Below are 20,277 nucleotides of genomic sequence, written 5' to 3' on the forward strand. Positions count from 1 at the left end.
TCCTTTACTGGTTTGTTCAAGCCAACAAGCGAAGTCGTATCCCCTTTGCTTCTTTGAGAGCTCAATTTGTCAAAAATCAAGCATCTTCAACCTTCGATCCACCAGGTTATCCGATACGAATCCTCGTCATGAAATATATTGTGTCATGTATATGGGATGACACTGGTCGAGAGTCACCCGGCCTATGTATCATACTGAAATTGCCTTCCCAGGTTGGTCAACAGCTGGCACTTTGCTCAATGAGTGCAATCTGGAAAGCCCATTCAAGGCTGGCAGCCAAGAATGAAGAATCTTCGAATCCGTCTGTCTTTGTAGAAACGGACCCGTTAACGCTCACGACAGACTGAAGGTGGACGTGTTCCCACCTTGCAGCCAGTCCATCCGGGATGCGCGAGGCCAACATTGAGGAACATGTCTCATGTCTTCGCCAGGATACCAATCTGGCTTTCCCTTTTTGTCTTCTGTTTCTCCGACAGTCGTTGTTCCATAGGTGGGGCGCTGTCGATCTCCTGTCCGTTGTGCAGAAAATGTGATGTGTTCGATTCGGTCTCGCCACCGCCAGCTGGGATGACGGCTGAACTCTCCAGATTCGTTGCGCTGTTGGCAATGTGAACAGACCCCCTATCAGAGCTCAGAGGCAGTTGGTCATTCTGAGTTGGTGTGATAGCCTGTTCTGAGTCGGTTGAGGCCGGGCTCAAGTATGTGCTATCATCCTCCTCAGTATCCAGACTTGGGTCGACGCTAAGCGATGTCAGGCCACCTTCGATGTCCCGAAGTAACCGAACAAATTCCTCTGGTACCAAACCGCTTTCCCCTGTCTTTGGATCCTCCGCGACCAGCCAACCCTGGCCGTGCCTGTATGAGACAAAAATCACCTGTCCCTCCGTCAAGGGCAGCTCGTTCTCATGTTCTCTGGTGAAATCAAACAACGCAACCGCTTTTCCATGCATCTCCTCATCGGGGCAGCCAACCGCGAATTGAAAATCGCCCGAGTATCGGTCGGCACCGGAATAATCGTCCTCAGATTCGAACCCTACATCATGCTCACGCTCCTGATAGTCCCCGTAGGTTTCGTTCCCCATGTGAGAATATCGGCTCTCATTCGGAGGATAGGTGACATATTCTCCCCCGGGGCCATCATCTGTCCCGTCATCGTCATCATTGACGTAATAAGTCTCGCTGCCATCCGCGTTCATGCTGACCAGTATTCCTCGCTCAGCGTCACCGGAGAAATAGGCAGATTGATGGCCGCGACCGGGACTCCTCGTTCTTCGGCCACTCGCATTCATCCCTGTCGACTTGTTCTTGCGGTGGCGCGACGCGGAGAACACTGGGCTATGCAAATCTTCATCTTCGCTGTAAGGGGGCCCATCGCCAAACGACATTGCGGGTAATTGCTGCTGCCCGTGACTTTGATCCGTTCTCCAAGGGCCCGAAGACCACTGACCGTGCGAGTTATCCCATGGTGCGGGAGGGTCCGAAAGGCGCCGATGTTCACTTGCCGGAGTGGACACACCGGAGGCACGGGGTGGCAGAGGACCGTAATGAAGTGGGTGGATTGGGGGGTATGCGAAATCCCGAACGAGCGCATATGGCAAGCTTGAATGGAAGATTGGGAACACATGCGAACCAGGACGAGAGCGATTTTGAGAAGTTGCGGAAACATTCGAGTATGTCGATAGACGATCTTTCGCATACGACGATGTCCGCTGCCCGATTTGTGACTTCCCGGAAGCATCTGTTATGATTGGAGGTAGGACCGACAAGTTCGTCATCGAGGTGACCACCTGTGACTGCGGCCGAGAAGCCGATGAGGTTAGGGCTGCCATGATAGATCGACGCGGAGAGGCACGACAAATAATGACGGGTATGAGGACGCTCTCTCCGGGAAGAAAAGCGATCTGAGTTAAAGATGTGTCCGGCGTGGAGGCGGTTATTGTTTGACGGTAAAGGAAGCTTTGGGACTCTAGTCTCGCATCGCGTCGTCGACTCTCCGAATCCGATCAATGTTAGGTCGCAGCAACACGCCCAATGATATGAGGCAAACCCCCAATATAATGCAATCGACGCAGATGGCTGGAGACTATGGAAGCAATAAGAGTGAAAGCATGTAGGTTGAGAGGTACTTTAAGAGCTCCTTGCCTGCAAGCACAATATGGACCACCAACTGTATGAGGCTGGGGTAAGTTGTAATCCGGACCCTCCAAGTCGATGCTGCTTTGGAAAACCCCTGAGGCGATTCTAGACGCCAGATAGTCGCAATGTCTCCAGCGTCTCAGTTGGCGACTTTTGCAACAATCAACGATCGAGATAGGTTCAGTGCGCGGCTATTGATCTCGTAGAAAAAAGCCCCCCAAGAACGCCTCGGTTTGTCTTCGAATCGAGATGCCGAACCAATGGAGCAATGAGCCGTAAGCCCAGTCGGAGCCTTTGCGAAAGAGAAATATGAGGGAACCCTGCAACCAATAGCGGGTTGATTGCTGTCGAGGCAATAACACTGAACTCGAAGGAATTTTGTCCCGCGTTTGGATTCTTGTCGAGTCGTTTGAAGGTACGGAGGCGATGGAAGTGGGAGGTTCTAAATATAGCAGCAGCTGTCCCGGTTAATAAGAAAAGCGACCAATAGTAATGATGGAGAGCACGCAAGAGAGAGATGGAGGAGAGACAGAGAGGGGGAGGAGGGGTTGCAAGGAGGAAGAGCCACAAGTAGAGAGAGTTACTGTGCTTAGTTGCCAGTGCAAGTGATAGTAATAATGATTATCATTCTTATTATTATTAGGGGACAAATGGACGATCGATGGATGGCGGGACCCAAGCAGGAGGTCGGAGATTACCTACTTGCGAGGTACTGAAGACTCAAGGCCCGAAAGCGTTTAGGATCATCGAGGCGCAGTTAACTGGTGGAGAATAGAGGGCTTGACTCGCACCAGCAGCCATGCAGAGACGAGAACGTTATACCAAAAAGTCAAGCAAAATCTCGACTGAAGCTTCTTCGGTGGCTCCAAATCATGGTACAAAGGTCAAATCGGTCAATCGGTCAATTCAGGAAGATTTAATAATATGAATCAATCTCCTCCTCGCAGCGTTTTCCCTCCTTCCGCCGCCAAAGATTTGGAGGTCTCCACGTGACCTGCCACGCGCGGACTAGCGTGTTTCAGGAATATGATGCCTTGATCTATTCCCACCTTGGAATCATGCCTGCGGCCTCATTGTCCCCTTGCGTTCGTCCAGGCTGCAACACCCATTTAACAAAGGCGAGCATTTTCTCGCATGTAACCTAATGGTAGGCTGGTATGCGAAACTGGTTGCCCTTGCTTGCTGGAGAATGATCAGGCTGGCTGAAAGATTTATGAACAGGACAATTCCCCTGGCGAGTGGCAACCACACAGATTGAGCGTACATGGTTCTCTACTTCTACCATTATACTCGTAGACGATGGTCTTCAACTGATTTGCTGGGATGGAGACACTTTCTATTCATTATAAACAAAGAGGAACTGGAGTCAAAAGTAATAAAAAAAAAGCACAGTACCAGCTGTGGCTGACAAACGAGAGCTCTAGTGTAGATCTGCCGAGCTTTTGCCTTGAGAATAATGCTGTTGGAGAATCAGACAGGCTTTCGGAACCAGTTCCAAGCTGGAGCAGAGAATCTGGCCGTGGAAGAGCTAGGCGTTGATGAGCCTAGACTGGTCTGACAGGCGTTCGGCTGAACCGTCTTGGTCAAAGTAATGAAAGAAGTCACTGTCGCTAGTGTTGGCTGCTTGGGTATGGCAGTCGGTGTCGGTATCAGCCGAGATGTTGAAGAGACAGGCGCAGAGAACGAGGAACGTTCTACTCCAAATACCTCTGCGAACTGAGATGGGATGGCTGCATTGTTCAGGGACTGATCCTCGACGTAGTTCGCCGGTATACGGACATGAGTAGGAGGCCCATCAATCACATCCACATCGATGCAGGTAGTATAGATCTCTTGCTTTCCATTCGGCAGGGATGGGTCCACTCCTGGAGCTGTAGGCCAGTCCCAAACCCAGTATAGCGTGTAGGGCTTGCCGGTTGGCGCTTCAGATGGCAGCGCAATGTCCTGTTGGCACCAGAGATCAGCTCCCATGAGTTGGGTTGCCTCATGCGGGTATGTGGCCTGGCGATGTTCGGAAATTGCCCCACTGTTTATCTGGTAGCAACGGCCATCGTCAAAATTTTGCATCGACAGGAGGACGCCGCGCCCGTCACCTCCTGTGCCTTCCTTGTTCCAGATATTGTGCACGTCAAGAAGCCGTTCGTCGTCCTTTGGCTCTGTCGTCCCGTATACATATATCGCCCCACGATTCCTTGGTTTGCCAGGCTGATTCTGGGGTAGGGTCACATGGCCATTTTCCTGGAAGCGAAGGGCGATAGCAGCGCCAGGACATGCCTGAAGCCTTGGACTACCCTCGGTCTGGGACTGTTTCTGTTGTGTATCCTTGCACAAACGATCACTCGGAAGGATTTGGCTCAGATTAGCCCGGCCATCAGGCGGTATCAGATTGGTCATGGTCTTGTCGTTGAAGGCGGGATCAGTGCGCAGAATATTTCCTCGAGGATATCCTGGAGACCCAACAAAGGTTCCATTCGGCGCGATGACCATGAGCTGTTCAACCCAAGAATGGGCGACGACTGTTGTGAAAATGTGGGCGAAGACCAGCCACCTCAAGACGGCCATACTGAGGACGCGCAGCGCTTGCATCATATTCTGGCTCCATCAAAGGACTTAGAGGTAGTGACAGAGAGTAGGGCACCGACCAGTGGTGTTGCCTCGAAACCAGCGAGTATATTTCTTGCTTTCTACTCAGTGTAATCGTCGATAGTGTAAGCAGGAGAGTCGTACGCTTTAGAAATCCATCACCGGTGAATCCCCCTCGTCTTTTCAGCTGCTGATTCTGGTTGTCAGATATCTCGAATCACACTGGCTATTCTCAATTATTCTTTGTTGAAATGATTAGAGACCGAGACTAAACAATGTTGAGTGAAGGAATCCATCCATGAAAGACAATGGGCATTGAAACACAAAAGATCATGGGGCCTTTCAGTGCCATCTCATTTTTCCTTTTCAAACAGACTTTGCACTTGCCTATTCTCAAGGAAGAAACAAGTATCGTTGTTCTCCTCAGATAAAGCGTCATGCGAAACATCTGGGTAGTTGACTCAATAGGTCAATGTCAATAGGAAACAAAGAGAGGGACCAGGATACTTGCACGGCGCTAAAGGCAGCGACAGGCCCAGATTTTCAAGGGACGTTTGAAGCCAATCAATTTGGAATCCTTTGTAACCCTCTGACAGAGGGCCCTCCGTCTATCTGTATTAGAGCCATCCTGAAGTAGGCGTTTAGTGTTTGTGTGTTGCCTTGGGAAGCCTGAAGAATCTGGTGGAACGAGTAGAAGAAAGATTCCAGGCTCAAGAGCATAACATTGAGACACCCCAAATAGCACCAGCGCGTAGCTCGATTAAAGGGTACCCCATGATCCTTATCGCAAGTCTGAGGAATCTCGACGTTGTTGCAGAACTGCACGAGATGTAAGGAGGCTAAGTTCCCGATTGGCTTTGAATCTCCGACCTGGCGCTTACCAACCGTCTTCAAGATTAAAGGGTAGCAGTACCGCTGACAGGCAATCTCAAGCCTAATAAATCGGCCTAAAGCCAGTTTTGGCTATAAAGCTTCGGATGGGATTGTTTCTGTGACGGTTTAGAAGGTCAGCAACCGTACGAGCAGCGCCTAAGCTTTACTCCGCGCTTTAATGCTAAGCGCAGTCAGGCTATTTCAACTATCTTCTAGCTGGGGAGGCCAACGCTTGCAAGGAATCTCTATATGAACAGGCGAAGCCATACAACAGCCAAAATTCGAAGTATATCCCTCCTGCGTGAAGACTGAAGACAAACCACCATGATGCACAGGTTCCGCCTTCTCATTTCCAGTGCCTAATTCGAATCGCTTTAAGATTTGTATGGCTCTGAGAAGCAAACATCACAGCGATTAGCCCTTCTACTTGGAGACTTTGGACCCATTTGATCCCCAAGGCTCTCCGGTCTTTGTTTTGCGCTGTGCCAGGGCCAGTCTAAGACGGGATATCTGCCATTGTCTCGCTGATTACCCAATATATTATTCTGTCAGTCCTTCGAGCTGTACTCATGAAGCACCATTTTGCGTGAATCAAAGTGCAAAAACGTCGACTTCCGGCCTACTACTGACCAGCTTTATGCGAATATTGGAATCTGCCCCCACAATAGTGAGCGTATCTTGAAAACAGCAACCATTACCGGACCTCTTCCTGGTAGTAGTTCGCATCGTAGGCTCCGTAGCCAAGGCATGAACAATCCAGCAGGATTATCGCACTGATTGATTAGATGGAATGAGTGGATATTTTTGTGTTATCTCCGACGGATCAGGATTCCTCAGTGGTCCTGGCTTTTTCATTATTGTGTCCACTTCCCCACCAGCTTGGCCAAGAAGACGCCCATAGAGAACGACAGGATCCAAAGCCAAGTACAGACTTTGGAATGAAACAGCTTTTCCCCGTTTCAGTATGCCAGGCTGATCGATTGGCGCTGGAGACTTGTACTCAGTTACGTAATAAGCTGGTAAAACTCCGTTTTTGGGGGATCCATACTAGATATCTACAGAAATTTGAAAAGGTCCCTTATTGCCACAGAGTTTTGGAAGTCATAGATACACGATACATCGTACCTTCAACTTTCAGGCAACCCTGCAATGGGGGCATAAGGCAGTGATTTAGGAGGTTGAAACTGAAGGGTCTTAGGTGGCAGAGAAATAAGCGGCCTGAAGGAAGAGGCACAGGAGCTAAAACTTAAAAAAAGGGAATTTCCTGTTGAGTCTATTATTAAGTGGTCTCCACCGTTATTGTTCCTTTATGGTAATGTTATTACTGAATGGTTCAGCGATATATTTGTAGAACCCAATCCATGGCTCACATCAACTTCCTCATTATTGCCACATTGCACCTCCTCTATATTCGTGCTTGGGTATCATGGATTATACGGTTAATGTATACGTCTTCAGAACCTACACCTGAAGTTACTGAAGTTTGAACGCTGTTAGCAGACCTCTGGATCATGGATACACTGTATATCTACCATATCTCGACTCAAGGTTTCTCCCGTAAGGTAGAGGTTTAGCAGATGCGAGGGGGATAAAGAAGGCGAGGAAGAAGTAGAAGGACAGAGGCAGAGAGAACAGCCATCAGCTAACGGAGTACTTGCTTCAGCTCCTTCAAAGACATGCAAGGGATGCCAGCGGTGAAGTAGCCAGAGTGGTGTAACATGGCGCACATTTTGATTCTTTCCCTCCTTCATCCAGGAGGAGCGATGCTGTATTCTATCCATGCTGAGCCCAATTCAGATTGAGAAAGTGCCTAGGGCTACCTAAAATGGTAACACCGAGTGATACCACATACCTTACGTACTTTGCATCTTGCTTACTCGCTTACTTGCTTGACCACTGGGAACAAGCTGAGCTAATATAACATCGACAGCAACATCATCCATCTTACGTGAGATGACCGGTTTCTGGAGATACAATATGCAGTCTTATAACTATCTATTCATCGATATGTGGCCACAGTGCCAAAATCTGAAAATACTGGTATTTCGTTATCTTGCCCTAGTTCACCGAGCGTGGATTCTTGAGCACAGCCTGGAGGATGATGGACCAGAACTGCACGAACTGCAGAGTCGCAAACAGGTATGTCGCAGTTAATATTGATATCTACTTGTAGCACATCGACAGTAGTGGTAGAGTACGTAACTCCTTACTCCAGGGACCTATGGGGGACACGCTGGATAGTTGGTAGGAACCCCATAGTCTATCTCATTGATATGACTGCTGGTTGCTGAGAAACAAGGAGGAATCAAACTCCAACTACTAGGTAACTGATAGCCACTCGGTGGATAGAATCAAAATACAACTCATTCCCTAGATTGCAATGGCAGGTCAACGGGCTTAATGGACATTTCCCAGCCAGATAGTACCCCGACTATTGCCTATCTTAGCTGTGTCGACTGGGGACTAGACTAGTTGGGATTTTAATGACCAGACCCCTAGAATGTTCCCGTATTGATTATTTTTTAGACTACCTCTCTAAAGCCCGAGGGCTTTATTTAGGATTTTAGGACTTTCTTTTTTAGTTAGTCTTTATTTCTTTGTCCTCCCCGCTCTATTTCCTCTTTCCCTTCTACTCTTTCTTTTCCATGATAATTGTTACTTCTTCCTTACCTTGCTGTTTGATAATACTGTGCGGTCGAGTTCAACCTCGTTGTTTCCCAGGAGCCTGGTACAAGCAGCTGCGCTGATCCACGGTGCTTGTGGCTGTGCTTAGGCGGCAAAATTATCCGGATTTACTTATTTCCATCTTCGCGGGCGAGCCAGACTCTCTTTTGTCCAACTTTCAGGGGGTCCGCGATCAAGGCAAATTAGGGATAGGGAAAAAGAAAGGAGCTGTTGGTGGGATTGGACTTGATTTCTTTCTACAGCGCCGAAATTCAGCTCAATATTGAACAGTGGGCTGGCTATTTCAGCGCCCCTTATTGCCTGGTATGTTTTAATCATTGGTGAATTGCGTCGCCGGAGATAATTGTCCTGAGTTCCTGACCGAAGTCAAGTTTGTACTTTTTCTTAGAGTCCTTTCAGCAAGCAGCAGCCTCCTCGATACTTTACCTCATGTCATTTCCTGGCTTTGAGAACCTCTCTTGAGATCTGTCAGCGTTGACTCGAGAAAGATTCGGGCCGGTACTCAGCTATAGGGTCTCACCCCTGCGAATCTTCATTTTCACCACTTTCCCTAGAAACGCGGCCTACACCGCCTCTCCCTGCTCCCCATTTCGTCTATGATAGACAATGGCTACCTCTCTGATTACAAGGAAACTTCGTCCGGCAGAAGCTAAGAGCGATGCAGAACCGGGATGGTTAAAGCGTCAGGTCACTGGCATTTTACAGTCCATCTCCAGTCAAGCATGTCAGCACCCTATACACACCATTGTGGTTATTGCATTGCTCGCCAGTACGACCTACGTCGGTCTACTTGAAGGGAGTTTGTTCGACAGCGTCAGGAACCCCAGGAATATTGCCGGTCAGGTGGACATCGATACTCTGCTTCAGGGCAGCCGGAACCTTCGGTTGGGTGAGAGTACATCTTGGAAATGGCAGGTCGAGGACGGTTTAGCGAGCCAGGACTACACGGTATGACTATATCAGCTTATCTTGAAGTTGGGTTTTCTCGCTGACTGTTTATTGGCCGCAGGGCGTCAACCATCTCGCTCTAACAACCTTTATCTTCTCTGATTCCCTGTCAAAGTCATCTTCGATTGCTCCCGCCGCAACAGAATTGCCGATTCCTTCCAATGCCTCTGCTCATCCAGTGCCACATACTCCTAACCTGTTCTCTCCCTTCTCCCACGATTCTTCTCTCGCCTTCACCCTGCCGTTTGACCAGGTCCCACAATTCCTGAAAGCGGTGCAGGAGATCCCGGATCCATCCTCCGATGAGGATGACGGGGAACAGAAGAAATGGATCATGCGGGCTACTCGTGGCCCGGCTTATGGATCAGGTGGTGCTATCAAGCTCTGGTTGACAGATGCTTGGGGTTCATTTGTGGATTTGATCAAGGTAAATGATCTGCCTTACCTCGGTGGTGCTGCCATTTTTGCTAACGTACCAAGCACGCCGAAACTATTGATATTGTCATCATGACTTTGGGATACCTTTCCATGCACCTTAGCTTCGTGTCCCTCTTCTTCTCGATGCGGCGTCTCGGCTCTAACTTCTGGTTGGCCGCCACTGTCCTCTTCTCGGGCGTTTTCGCGTTTTTGTTTGGTCTTCTGGTCACAACGAAGCTTGGCGTCTCGATCAATGTTCTTTTGCTGTCCGAGGGCCTTCCATTCCTTGTTGTCACTATCGGTTTCGAGAAGCCGATCATTCTCACCAGGGCTGTTCTCACTGCGGCGGCGGACAATAGGCGCCAGGGAGCCAGAGCCGGTCAAACTTCATCAAGCACCACGAAGTCCATTCAGGACTCTATTCAGACTGCGATCAAGGAACAAGGTTTTGAGATTATCCGCGATTACTGCATCGAGATCGCCATTCTTATTGCTGGGGCTGCTTCCGGAGTCCAGGGTGGGTTGCGACAGTTCTGTTTCCTTGCGGCGTGGATCTTGTTTTTCGACTGCGTTCTGCTCTTCACTTTCTACACCACCATCCTCTGCATCAAACTTGAAATCAACCGGATCAAGCGCCATATTACCCTTCGCAAAGCTCTGGAAGAAGATGGTATCACCCATCGGGTGGCCGAGAATGTCGCCTCCAGTAATGACTGGCCTCTGGCCGGATCCGAGAGCAACAACAATACTAGCATTTTTGGGAGGAAGCTCAGATCCAGCAGTGTTCGCAGATTCAAGATTTTGATGGTTGGGGGTTTTGTCTTGGTCAATGTGGTGAATCTATCCACTATCCCATTCCGGAACTCAAGCCAGGGTGCTGGCATACCCCTGCTGTCCCGCGTCTCTAATGTCTTTGCGCCTATGCCCATTGACCCTTTCAAGGTCGCCGAAAATGGGCTTGACTCGATTTATGTTTCTGCGAAGAGTCAGATGATGGAGACGGTTGTGACAGTCATCCCTCCAATCAAGTACAAGCTTGAATACCCTTCTGTACACTACGCCGCCTCGGGCGAAAGCCGCACATTCGACATCGAGTACACCGATCAGTTCCTCGATGCTGTCGGCGGGCGTGTCATCGAGAGCCTCCTCAAGAGTGTCGAAGATCCCATCATCAGCAAGTGGATCATCGCTGCTTTGACCCTGAGCATTATCTTGAACGGCTACTTGTTCAATGCCGCTCGCTGGAGCATTAAGGAACCTGAAGCTGCCCCTGCCGCCCCCAGGGTGGCTGTGGTGGAAGCAAAGAAGGAATACCCTAAGGTCGATCTGAACCCCGACACGCCCAAGAGAAATTCAGAAGAATGCGAGGCGTTGTTGAAGGAGAAGCGAGCTGCTTACCTGAGTGACGAAGAGTTGATTGAGCTTTCCCTGCGAGGCAAGATTCCTGGCTATGCGCTGGAAAAGACCATGGAAAACGAGGACCTCATGAGCCGTGTGGATGCGTTCACTAGAGCCGTCAAGATCCGTCGTGCTGTAATTGCTCGAACTCCTGCCACTTCCGCCATCACGAGCTCTTTGGAATCCTCGAAGCTTCCATACAAGGATTACAACTATACGCTTGTGCACGGTGCCTGCTGTGAGAATGTTATTGGATATTTACCTCTGCCTTTGGGAGTGGCTGGTCCTTTGAACATTGATGGCCAAAGCTACTTTATTCCCATGGCTACTACGGAAGGTGTGCTGGTGGCCAGCACAAGTCGAGGCGCCAAGGCGATCAACGCAGGTGGTGGCGCGGTCACTGTTCTGACCGGCGATGGCATGACTCGTGGTCCTTGTGTCGGTTTCCCTACTCTGGCACGCGCCGCGGCTGCTAAGGTCTGGATTGATTCGGAAGAGGGCCGAAGCATTTTGACTGCGGCATTCAACTCTACTAGTCGGTTCGCCCGCCTTCAGCATCTTAAGACGGCTCTCGCCGGCACTTATCTTTACATCCGGTTCAAGACTACGACAGGTGACGCCATGGGAATGAACATGATCTCCAAGGGTGTCGAAAAGGCACTCCACGTTATGGCGACTGAATGCGGCTTTGACGACATGGCTACCATTTCCGTTTCTGGTAATTTCTGTACAGACAAAAAGGCTGCTGCTATTAACTGGATTGACGGTCGTGGCAAGTCCGTGGTGGCGGAGGCTATCATCCCAGGTGATGTTGTCCGAAGTGTGCTCAAGAGCGATGTCAATGCCTTGGTCGAGCTCAATACCAGTAAGAACTTGATTGGAAGTGCTATGGCTGGAAGCGTGGGTGGGTTCAACGCTCACGCATCGAACATTGTGACTGCTATCTTCTTGGCGACAGGTCAGGATCCTGCGCAGAATGTCGAGAGCAGCAGCTGTATCACGACCATGAGAAAGTAAGTTGTAAATCCTTTCGATTTGTTTCGTCGCTCGAGTGCTAACTGGTCAACTTTCCAGCCTCAATGGCAACCTCCAGATCGCTGTGTCTATGCCTTCCATCGAAGTTGGCACAATTGGTGGTGGCACTATTCTTGAAGGGCAGTCTGCCATGCTTGATTTGCTCGGTGTCCGTGGTTCCCACCCCACCAACCCAGGTGACAATGCTCGGCAACTTGCTCGAATTGTCGCTGCCGCTGTTCTTGCGGGAGAGCTGAGCCTGTGCTCCGCCCTTGCCGCCGGCCACCTTGTCAAAGCGCACATGGCGCACAACCGCAGTGCTGCCACGACGCGGTCATCCACCCCTGTCTCGGCAGCCGTGAGTGCTGCTCGGGGATTGACGATGTCTTCCTCGAAATGAAGTCGGAGTAACTAACGATGACTATTCGAGAGTTCGCGCACATTTCCACTCTGCCCCAAGAGAGAAATGTAGCCGAGCCTTTAACAACTCCAGCTAAATGGCGAGCTCATCATGGCTCAGATCTTCGCTGGCCGTCCGGAAGGCACATGACATGGCCTTTAATCCAGGCAGCCGGCGGCGTATGGCCAAGAGCCAAGGAAGGCTCTTGACTATTGGGATGCTTTCGGTCATGGCGTACATTTCCTATGATACCATGATATTTCTTGAAGGAGTGCTATCCATGATTCCTGTTCATGGCGAAACATGAAGTATGGAAGTATGCTATATCCGGGATGGTGGAACTTGGACATGATAGAACTGTATAGAACTACTGAGGACTGATCATTGTAGTAATTGGAATGAATGAACGATTAAGTGTGATCTTGTATAGGATGAAGTGTGTCTAGAATATAAGCACCCTTAATCTCTCACTTTTTGATGCGTATGGGCAAGTCCTGGCTGGGCATATCATTCATTGATTGAAGTGTTGAGATGATAATATGTAGGTAGTTACCGAAATTACAATTTCCATACAGTTAAGGTAAGGTACCTTATCATTACTTAGGTACGAAGACCGCGTAACGGAGCGATCGCTCAGCGACCGGTCTGGACTCAAAGATTGCCAAAGCTCAAGGCCCATATTTCACTTCCCAAAGTCCCCATAAACCTATCTACGTACCCGCTTTTGCTTCATCTCGGGCAGAATGGTAATAATATCGGCTAGAGGATACAGTGAAGAACACATTGCTACTCAATCTTGAGCATGTGCACACCAAACTGAACCCAGTTCCGCGGCATCGAACGGCTGAGCAATGGGATACCTGGCCTAGCTAACTAGATAAGGTGACTGCATGTCCGTATGTAATTTTCACCTTTTGGTGAAATTTTGGCGGTACCTCGTTGTGGCTGAGAATCCGCTGCTTATTGACCAGTTTACTCTGCTTCTATGGGAATGTCAATAGCTGGCATGCCGCGTCAGAGCATGGTGTTGAGACTAAGCAAATGCTGACCCGTTAAGCTCGACTTCACTGCTTCTTCTGAGTTATTGACCCCCCTATTCTTGGGTTAGGAAGCAGGTAGTGGTTTAGCACTTTGCGGTTCGCAGTGATTAGCACCGCCTCACGTACGGACTAGACGGATAGCCTTTGATCGGTTCCTGGGCGGTGGGGACTCAATCTGTCGTACGGAGCAATTCTTGCGTAATATTTCAGTATTTACCTATGGAAGGTAGAAATGATTCTGGGATGATGCATGTTGAGTTTCTGAATGCTTCGGTGCTGGTTAAATCAACTGATAATATAAGAAAGACTGAGAATTCTAGTTTATCTATGTACCTAGATCCAGAACAAAAATAGGCATGGTACCTGAAGTCCCACTGACTGTTGACCTGGAACAAAATGCTTGGTACCTCTAGATGGAGCAGAAATGTCCCCTTTTCCACGGGTTGTAATCGTAATTCCATGGTTTCTGGCCACTGTGTGTACCTAAGGTAGGTACCTGATGGATTTCTTGATTTCCTCTGTTCGTAATCGTACTGACTCTACAGAGTGAGTCCTCCCCCAGTCTCCATCTGGCCTCCACTTCTTCTACCTTTAGTCTTCGGGAGTCGGGAAACGCTTGATTTTCTTCTGTGGCTGTTGCTCCCACTTGCCTCCTGTCACTGTTCTCAACTTATCATTGATTTTCTTTCTCTGCTCTTTCTTCTCCTCCGTCTTCTTTCTCTTTTGGTCATCGTGGTGCTGGAAGGACGGTCCCTTTTTCTCTGCGGAAGAGTTTCTGTACCTCATTTCTTTGCTCATTGGCGCTTCGTTCGCTCCTTTTTTTTTCATCACATTCCTTCCTGCCATTTACATTCCGATCAGCCGCCGGCATCCCCTACTGATCACCGCGATCTCGCATTCTCTGACGTCTACCCCTGCCGAGTTAATTCAAGTAACCCCTTGTCGATGGCCTTCCTCGTTACAATCATCAGTAGAGACCCCAATTTCATGATCACAATCTGCTCTTCGTCTCGAGTGTGAAGCTTCAACCGATTGGGCGCCTTGAGCTAAGCAGCGGCGGCTACAGAACGACGTGACCTTCTCCTACTCGGCCCCCTATGAACACCAACCCAGGCACCATGTCGCCTGTCTCCGTAGATGGGAGTGATTGGTCAGGGATCAATCAGTACCAGAAATCCGAACCCCCATTCTCGCCCACTTTCTCAACTCGCAATAACCTCGCAACTCCTCCAACATCAGGCACACCCAGCGGGCTGGGTCCGAATAATGCGGGTGCGCCGAACGGGTCTACAAATGGCGTGAGCGACGCAGGCAACCCGTCGCCCCCGAGCTCAGTCGCGGCCCGGTCTAGCAGTGGAACTTTGGCGGAGGATCGCAGCAAGCGACAAAAGCAGATGGAGGAAGTTCTTGGTCAACACTACCTTGCCCTGAGACGATTCCTTAATGCATCTCACCGGGATGACAGAGCGAACAGTAAAACGAACAAAGCCCGAGACAAGCTGCTCAGACTTTCGGCTACTCAGTTTCAGGAGCTCAGTACTGATGTTTACGATGAACTCCTCCGCCGGCAGCAGGCCATGCCTTCTCCCGGGCGGCCTGGTCCTCCGCGGCCCGATGTGCCGCCGTTCCTGCCTCCTCGAGAAGATTTCCATGAGAAGCGCAATCAAGCACGCCAGAAGCTCGCGTCCCTTCAACACCAGAGGTTTAGAGACCTGGCTACGGACGTCTTCTGCGAACTAGAACGGCGCTTCCCTCAGTTTCCGGCACGGGAATCTCGCCGAGCTAGCCCCGCCCCCAGCTTGCGTGGACGGCCGTCAAATGGTTACCCGCCAAATGGTTACGGTCCTAACGGTTATCCTCCACCCCCCGGCAGTCGGCGCTCTCAGTCTCGAGGTCCCCCAAACCGCATGGGAAGGGGCTATCCCTCCGGTGGTCCTCCGGGTAGTCCAATGGGTGGGTTCCCTCCTCGCCAAGGGTCCTTGGGTGGGCCGTCGTCGGTGAACGGTGACGTCGGGCCGCAAGCCAAGTCATTCCAAAGCAACACCATTGTTCCAAACAAGAGTATCATGGTGGAGGACGATGATGATGCGACTGGTACGGAAGATGATTATGACGCAAGGAGCGATGCTTTCGCTCTGGACGGAGTCTTGCAAAGCAGGAGAGGGACGACGACAACCCTAGGTGAGGGCGAGCGGAAGCTTTTGGCGGAGACGCAGTCGCAGGCGTCGGCGTTGCAGGAGAAAGTCAACAAGTTGGAGGAATTGCTCAAAGAAAAAGACGAAGAACTCTCCAATTACCAAAAGGAGCAAGATAAGGTGGACAAACTTGAGGAATTGATCAGGTCAAAGGATGAGGAGCTGGCGAGGTTCCAAGAAGAGCATCAAAGATCTCAGGTACGCGACGCCCTAGCTGACATGTTGGATTTCACACTGGTGTCTTAGTAACACGAACAGCAGGCGACTGGAGCAGCAAAGCAAGAGTGGGATGCCCTCAAGATGGAACTCGAAAGTAAAATATCCCAGGCGGAAGAATTGAACGCCTCTCTTCAGCTCGAACTCGAAAAGATGCGGACCGAGCATGATGACACGGAGAGAGATCTGCGAAATCAACTCAACGAGGCATCGCGGCAGAGTGCTGGGGACGCCGGTTTACAAGCTCGCTTTTCTGAGCTGGAGATCAAGCATCGGGACCTGCAGGCTGAGTTACGGGAGCAACAACATGTGACCGAGGAAGTCAGACGAGAAGCCGCCACCTTTTTGATGGAGATGAAGGCTCTGTCGGAGCAAACCCAGTCCCGCTGGGAGCACGAAGAGCGATTGTCAGGCGAGGTTCAACGACTGGAAGAAGAATTACAGCTATGGAAGACCCGGTACGCCAAAGCTAAGACTCAGCTACGGCATCTTCGAGCATCATCCGGCATTTCAGAAAGTCGTCCCGGCCTCAGCACAGTAAGTCAAGGTAACGGTTTCATGCACGATGATGGATTGGTCAAGGATATACATGTAACCAAGTTCCAAATTTCCATTGACGAGTTGCTTCGCGTCGCACGATCCGACGAATACCAGCTCGTGATGGACCAGGTTAAGGGGGTAATTCTCGCAGTCCGTCATGTCCTTAATGACATTGAATCAACGCAAAACCCTGCCGACGGATTGGTAGCTATGCGTACAAAAGCTACACGGAAAGTGTCTGCGACAGCCAATAACATGATCACCGCGGCCAAGAATTTCGTCCGTTCGAATGGTCTTTCACCCGTCTCGCTCCTCGATGCTGCGGCATCGCACCTGTCGACTGCAGTTATTGAACTCGTTCGCCTCGTGAAAATCCGCCCCACTCCAGAGGATGAGCTCAACGAAAACGAAGAAGAGCGAGATCAATTTTCGCAGATGAAGTCTCCCGACTATTTTAGCGTTGCTCCGAGCCAGAGCAGAATGAGCAATAACGACTCGATCTATAGTGCTATGAGCGACCCTTCTAATCATACTCCAAATGGAACACATTCTCAATTGGATGTGGGATTTCAGAATGGTGTCTTGACGGGCTCACAGCTGGGATCGGAAGATCACGAGCTTCAGGAATTGAAGGTGAGTAGACTCTACTGTATCCTGTCTTTCCCGGTTGAAAACTAATCAACTCTGTAGCTGTACATCGAGGACCAGACAGATGGGCTGGTCCAATCCATTCAGGCACTCGTCGCCAGCGTTCGTGCGGACGATGTTTTGACGACGATCAGCACCCACGTTTCGGCCATTTCTTCCATTGTTTCCAATGTCTCCTCATCCACAGAACATTTCATCAATAAATCCAATGCTGGCCTCGTCCTTCGGGAACGCTCTGGTCCCATACTTCAGACGCTAAACCTGCATCGGACTCGTCTCTTAGAAACAACAGCCGAGGGCGAGGATGCCATAAACATTGCGGAGCACCGAGAGGTTATCAAGAAACTTCCACCCATTGCGTTCGAAATCGCCAGAGAAACAAAGGAACTTGTGCATCGACTTGACCTTACGGATGATAACGATTCCGAAGACGACTTCCGGTAGCAATCGGTAACGAATTTCCTCAGTTCCTCGACCGTTTATCGACAAGCTTGATCCTTCTTCATCTACCTTGACTTTCTTCTATGATTCTCTATCTTTTATTCTTCTGAAAAGGCAGGACTGGTACCTTTACCGGAAACTCTGATTTGGGTGCGCAGGAGCGTCCACAGACTGCCAAATTTCCGATTGATTCTACAGCTATTACGCATGACAATGAGCGGCCATGTGAAACGGAGTGTTCTTTAGTGGAGCTTCATGACCTTTTCCTTTCACCATTCTTCTTAGATCTAACCTTAATTTCAACTTTGTGTATTCTTATGTGATTTAGTTTCTGGCTATCATTCTTGTACACCGCTTCTGCTCCATTTTCGTCCCTCGCGACGATTAGCGTTTTGACCTTTATGATCTTCGAGTCGCAAGCGGTGGTGTCTTTTCTTCTTGCTTGCAGTTTGCCAGGGCAATTCTGCTTTTGATCCTGCTTATTATCCCCTTCGTTACTACTACCAATTCGCATATTGACAATATTTATCGCATTGGAAGCACGGACTTTGAATTTAATTTTCACTTTATTGGTACTATATAACAATCTACTCAGACAGAGGTCAATTCGAGACACTGGGCTGGTTCGCCAGAATACTTTTATCCCTACCTTTCCTTTAGTTTACATCCCTAAAGCCATCTCGTTTGATCCTTAGTCACGTGATCATCTAGGATGGAGATCGAATCCGCCGTACTCCGTATCTCGTTTTTTCTCCTCCCTTGTTCCTACGGTTCCAACAAGTTCTCGAAGCATTGTCCCTCCACTGTATCATTATATAATCATTAATTTCGGCACCATACTATTTTGGGATTCTGCTCTAGTTTTTCTCCCCTGCTTCCGTCTTCACGTCTAGTTCGACTGCTTCCATACAGCACGTCACTGTTCGCAGCATTCATCTGCGTCAATATCAATTCAAGGTGAGCAGTACCTCTCTGTTTCTCTGGTGACTGGACATTGTCATGTGTTCCCAATTGCTTCTATTGGATGGATTTGCTGTTGTCTTGATGCCCTACTAAGGATGGCTCATCCCTAAAACTGTGCCTGTTGCTGTGAGCTTGCTATATCCAGCCAGGCGGCCAACCAGGTGGAAGCCTGAGGCCAGCAACATTCATGACGGCTTACCTAAACTTACACACATGGCTCTTTTCGGCTGACGCGATGTTTTTCACTGTACCCTTCAGTCCCGTGACTGCCCCCTCCGTTCGGCCGCCGTATTGACCCGCTTCTGCCCCTCCTTTTAGTTCCAGCATCGACAAGCAACAATGTTCTCCCGTAGCCTGAGGTCAACAATAACCCCACCTTGCTCGTCCTTCTCTTCTCGTCCCCTCCTCTCCTCCGTTGTCAATTGCAATCAGTCCTCCTTCCTGTCTCTTCGCAGATTCCATCAAACCCCCTCCGCCATGTCGCAGGTCTTCTTCGACGTTGAGTACACCCCTATCGGCGCTGCCCGTAAGTTATTCCACGCCCTCCCTATCTTTATTCTACTTGCTTCCGGGCCCGGGGTACAATTGGGTTACCCCTCCATCCTTCCGCTTTTCAGCATCAGCGCGGAACTGTGCTCAAAGCGGGCAGTATTGAATCCGACTTCGATCAATGCTTTCGAATCTTTTTACTGACGGTATTCTGCTTCGTGCCTTGACAGCCAAGGTTGGCCGTATTGTCTTCAACCTCTACGATAAGGATGTCCCGAAGACCGCCAAGAACTTCCGTGAGCTCTGCAAGAAACCTGCTGGCGAAGGCTACAAGGAATCTACCTTCCACCGCATCATTCCCAACTTCATGCTCCAGGGTGGTGACTTCACCCGTCACAATGTGAGTTCTCGTCATACGCGACACCACCCTCGCCGGACCCGTTACCCCCATATTGCTTTTTTTTGGGGCCCAGGCCCTCACCTTACCCTGAATAGGACATGAGGGCTAATATGTACAACCCTTTGCGCTCAGGGCACTGGTGGTCGCTCTATCTACGGCGAGAAGTTTGCCGATGAGAACTTCATCCGCAAGCACGACAAGGAGGGTGTCCTCTCTATGGCCAACGCTGGTCCTAACACGTAAGTTATATCCTGCGATTCTTTCATGTCTTTAGAGGTACATGGAGTTGTACTGATCGCCTTGTAGCAACGGCTCTCAGTTCTTCATCACCACGGCTGTGACTTCCTGGCTCGACGGCAAGCACGTCGTCTTTGGTGAAGTTGCGGACAAGGATTCATACAGCATCGTCAAGGAGATCGAGGCTCTCGGAAGCAAGAGCGGTTCTGTCCGTTCCAACACTCGTCCCAAGATCGTCGACTGTGGTGAGCTGTAAGCAATGAAAAGGGGAAGATAATGGTTTCGATCAAATGGAAGCCTCTCGGTTCTGACGACTCAAAAGATGAAGCCTGTGGCTCTCTGTTTTCCGATCTAGCCTTGGGAGTTCCGACGTCTCTTTTCTTGCGTGGTGTAATCTAGAACTGTTCCCGAATTATTAGCCAAGCATGTCTCTGTCCACTTTTAATCTGTGCGGGCCAATTGCTTCTAATCGGTTCCGTTTCTGATCGCCTGTAATCTTTACGGTCTGCCCTCGTAACTAAGCCCCTGCTGTGCCATACGATCTACACGCCGTGTCTGGTTCAAGAGCTTTTAGGAAGCCGGCCTTAAGAATATAGAGCTGAAGGGGGTCGAGCATCAGACTTTGATTGGAATGCAGGTATAAATTGTTTGACC

General features: G+C 49.8%; 5 protein-coding genes across 5 annotated transcripts; 3 read left to right on the forward strand and 2 right to left on the reverse strand.

Annotated features, from left to right (window-relative positions):
- Window positions 1-416: 416 nt before the first annotated feature.
- Window positions 417-1,829, reverse strand: Aud_000484 (adaptor protein NBP2; the record flags this gene model as incomplete). Its single annotated transcript, XM_043285993.1, has 1 exon — window positions 417-1,829. The coding sequence occupies one exon, from the start codon at window positions 1,827-1,829 to the stop codon at window positions 417-419; it is 1,413 nt and encodes a 470-aa protein (XP_043141928.1).
- Window positions 1,830-3,606: 1,777 nt separating this feature from the next.
- On the reverse strand, window positions 3,607-4,725 carry Aud_000485 (uncharacterized protein; the record flags this gene model as incomplete). Its single annotated transcript, XM_043285994.1, has 1 exon — window positions 3,607-4,725. One exon carries the CDS (start codon window positions 4,723-4,725, stop codon window positions 3,607-3,609), a length of 1,119 nt encoding a protein of 372 aa, XP_043141929.1.
- A 4,158-nt stretch (window positions 4,726-8,883) lies between these two features.
- Window positions 8,884-12,454, forward strand: hmg1 (HMG-CoA reductase; the record flags this gene model as incomplete). Its single annotated transcript, XM_043285995.1, has 4 exons — window positions 8,884-9,225; window positions 9,287-9,652; window positions 9,706-12,053; window positions 12,115-12,454. The coding sequence occupies 4 exons, from the start codon at window positions 8,884-8,886 to the stop codon at window positions 12,452-12,454; spliced, it is 3,396 nt and encodes a 1,131-aa protein (XP_043141930.1).
- A 2,158-nt stretch (window positions 12,455-14,612) lies between these two features.
- On the forward strand, window positions 14,613-17,537 carry Aud_000487 (putative cell polarity protein; the record flags this gene model as incomplete). Its single annotated transcript, XM_043285996.1, has 3 exons — window positions 14,613-15,887; window positions 15,951-17,078; window positions 17,136-17,537. 3 exons carry the CDS (start codon window positions 14,613-14,615, stop codon window positions 17,535-17,537), a joined length of 2,805 nt encoding a protein of 934 aa, XP_043141931.1.
- A 1,437-nt stretch (window positions 17,538-18,974) lies between these two features.
- On the forward strand, window positions 18,975-19,879 carry cyp4 (peptidyl-prolyl cis-trans isomerase; the record flags this gene model as incomplete). The annotated part of the gene is made up of 4 exons (XM_043285997.1): window positions 18,975-19,023; window positions 19,217-19,386; window positions 19,519-19,625; window positions 19,693-19,879. The coding sequence occupies 4 exons, from the start codon at window positions 18,975-18,977 to the stop codon at window positions 19,877-19,879; spliced, it is 513 nt and encodes a 170-aa protein (XP_043141932.1).
- Between the last annotated feature and the right edge of the window lie 398 nt (window positions 19,880-20,277).

The sequence above is a fragment of the Aspergillus udagawae genome, assembly GCF_001078395.1.
Source record: "Aspergillus udagawae IFM 46973 DNA, scaffold_1, whole genome shotgun sequence".
NCBI lineage: Eukaryota > Fungi > Ascomycota > Eurotiomycetes > Eurotiales > Aspergillaceae > Aspergillus > Aspergillus udagawae.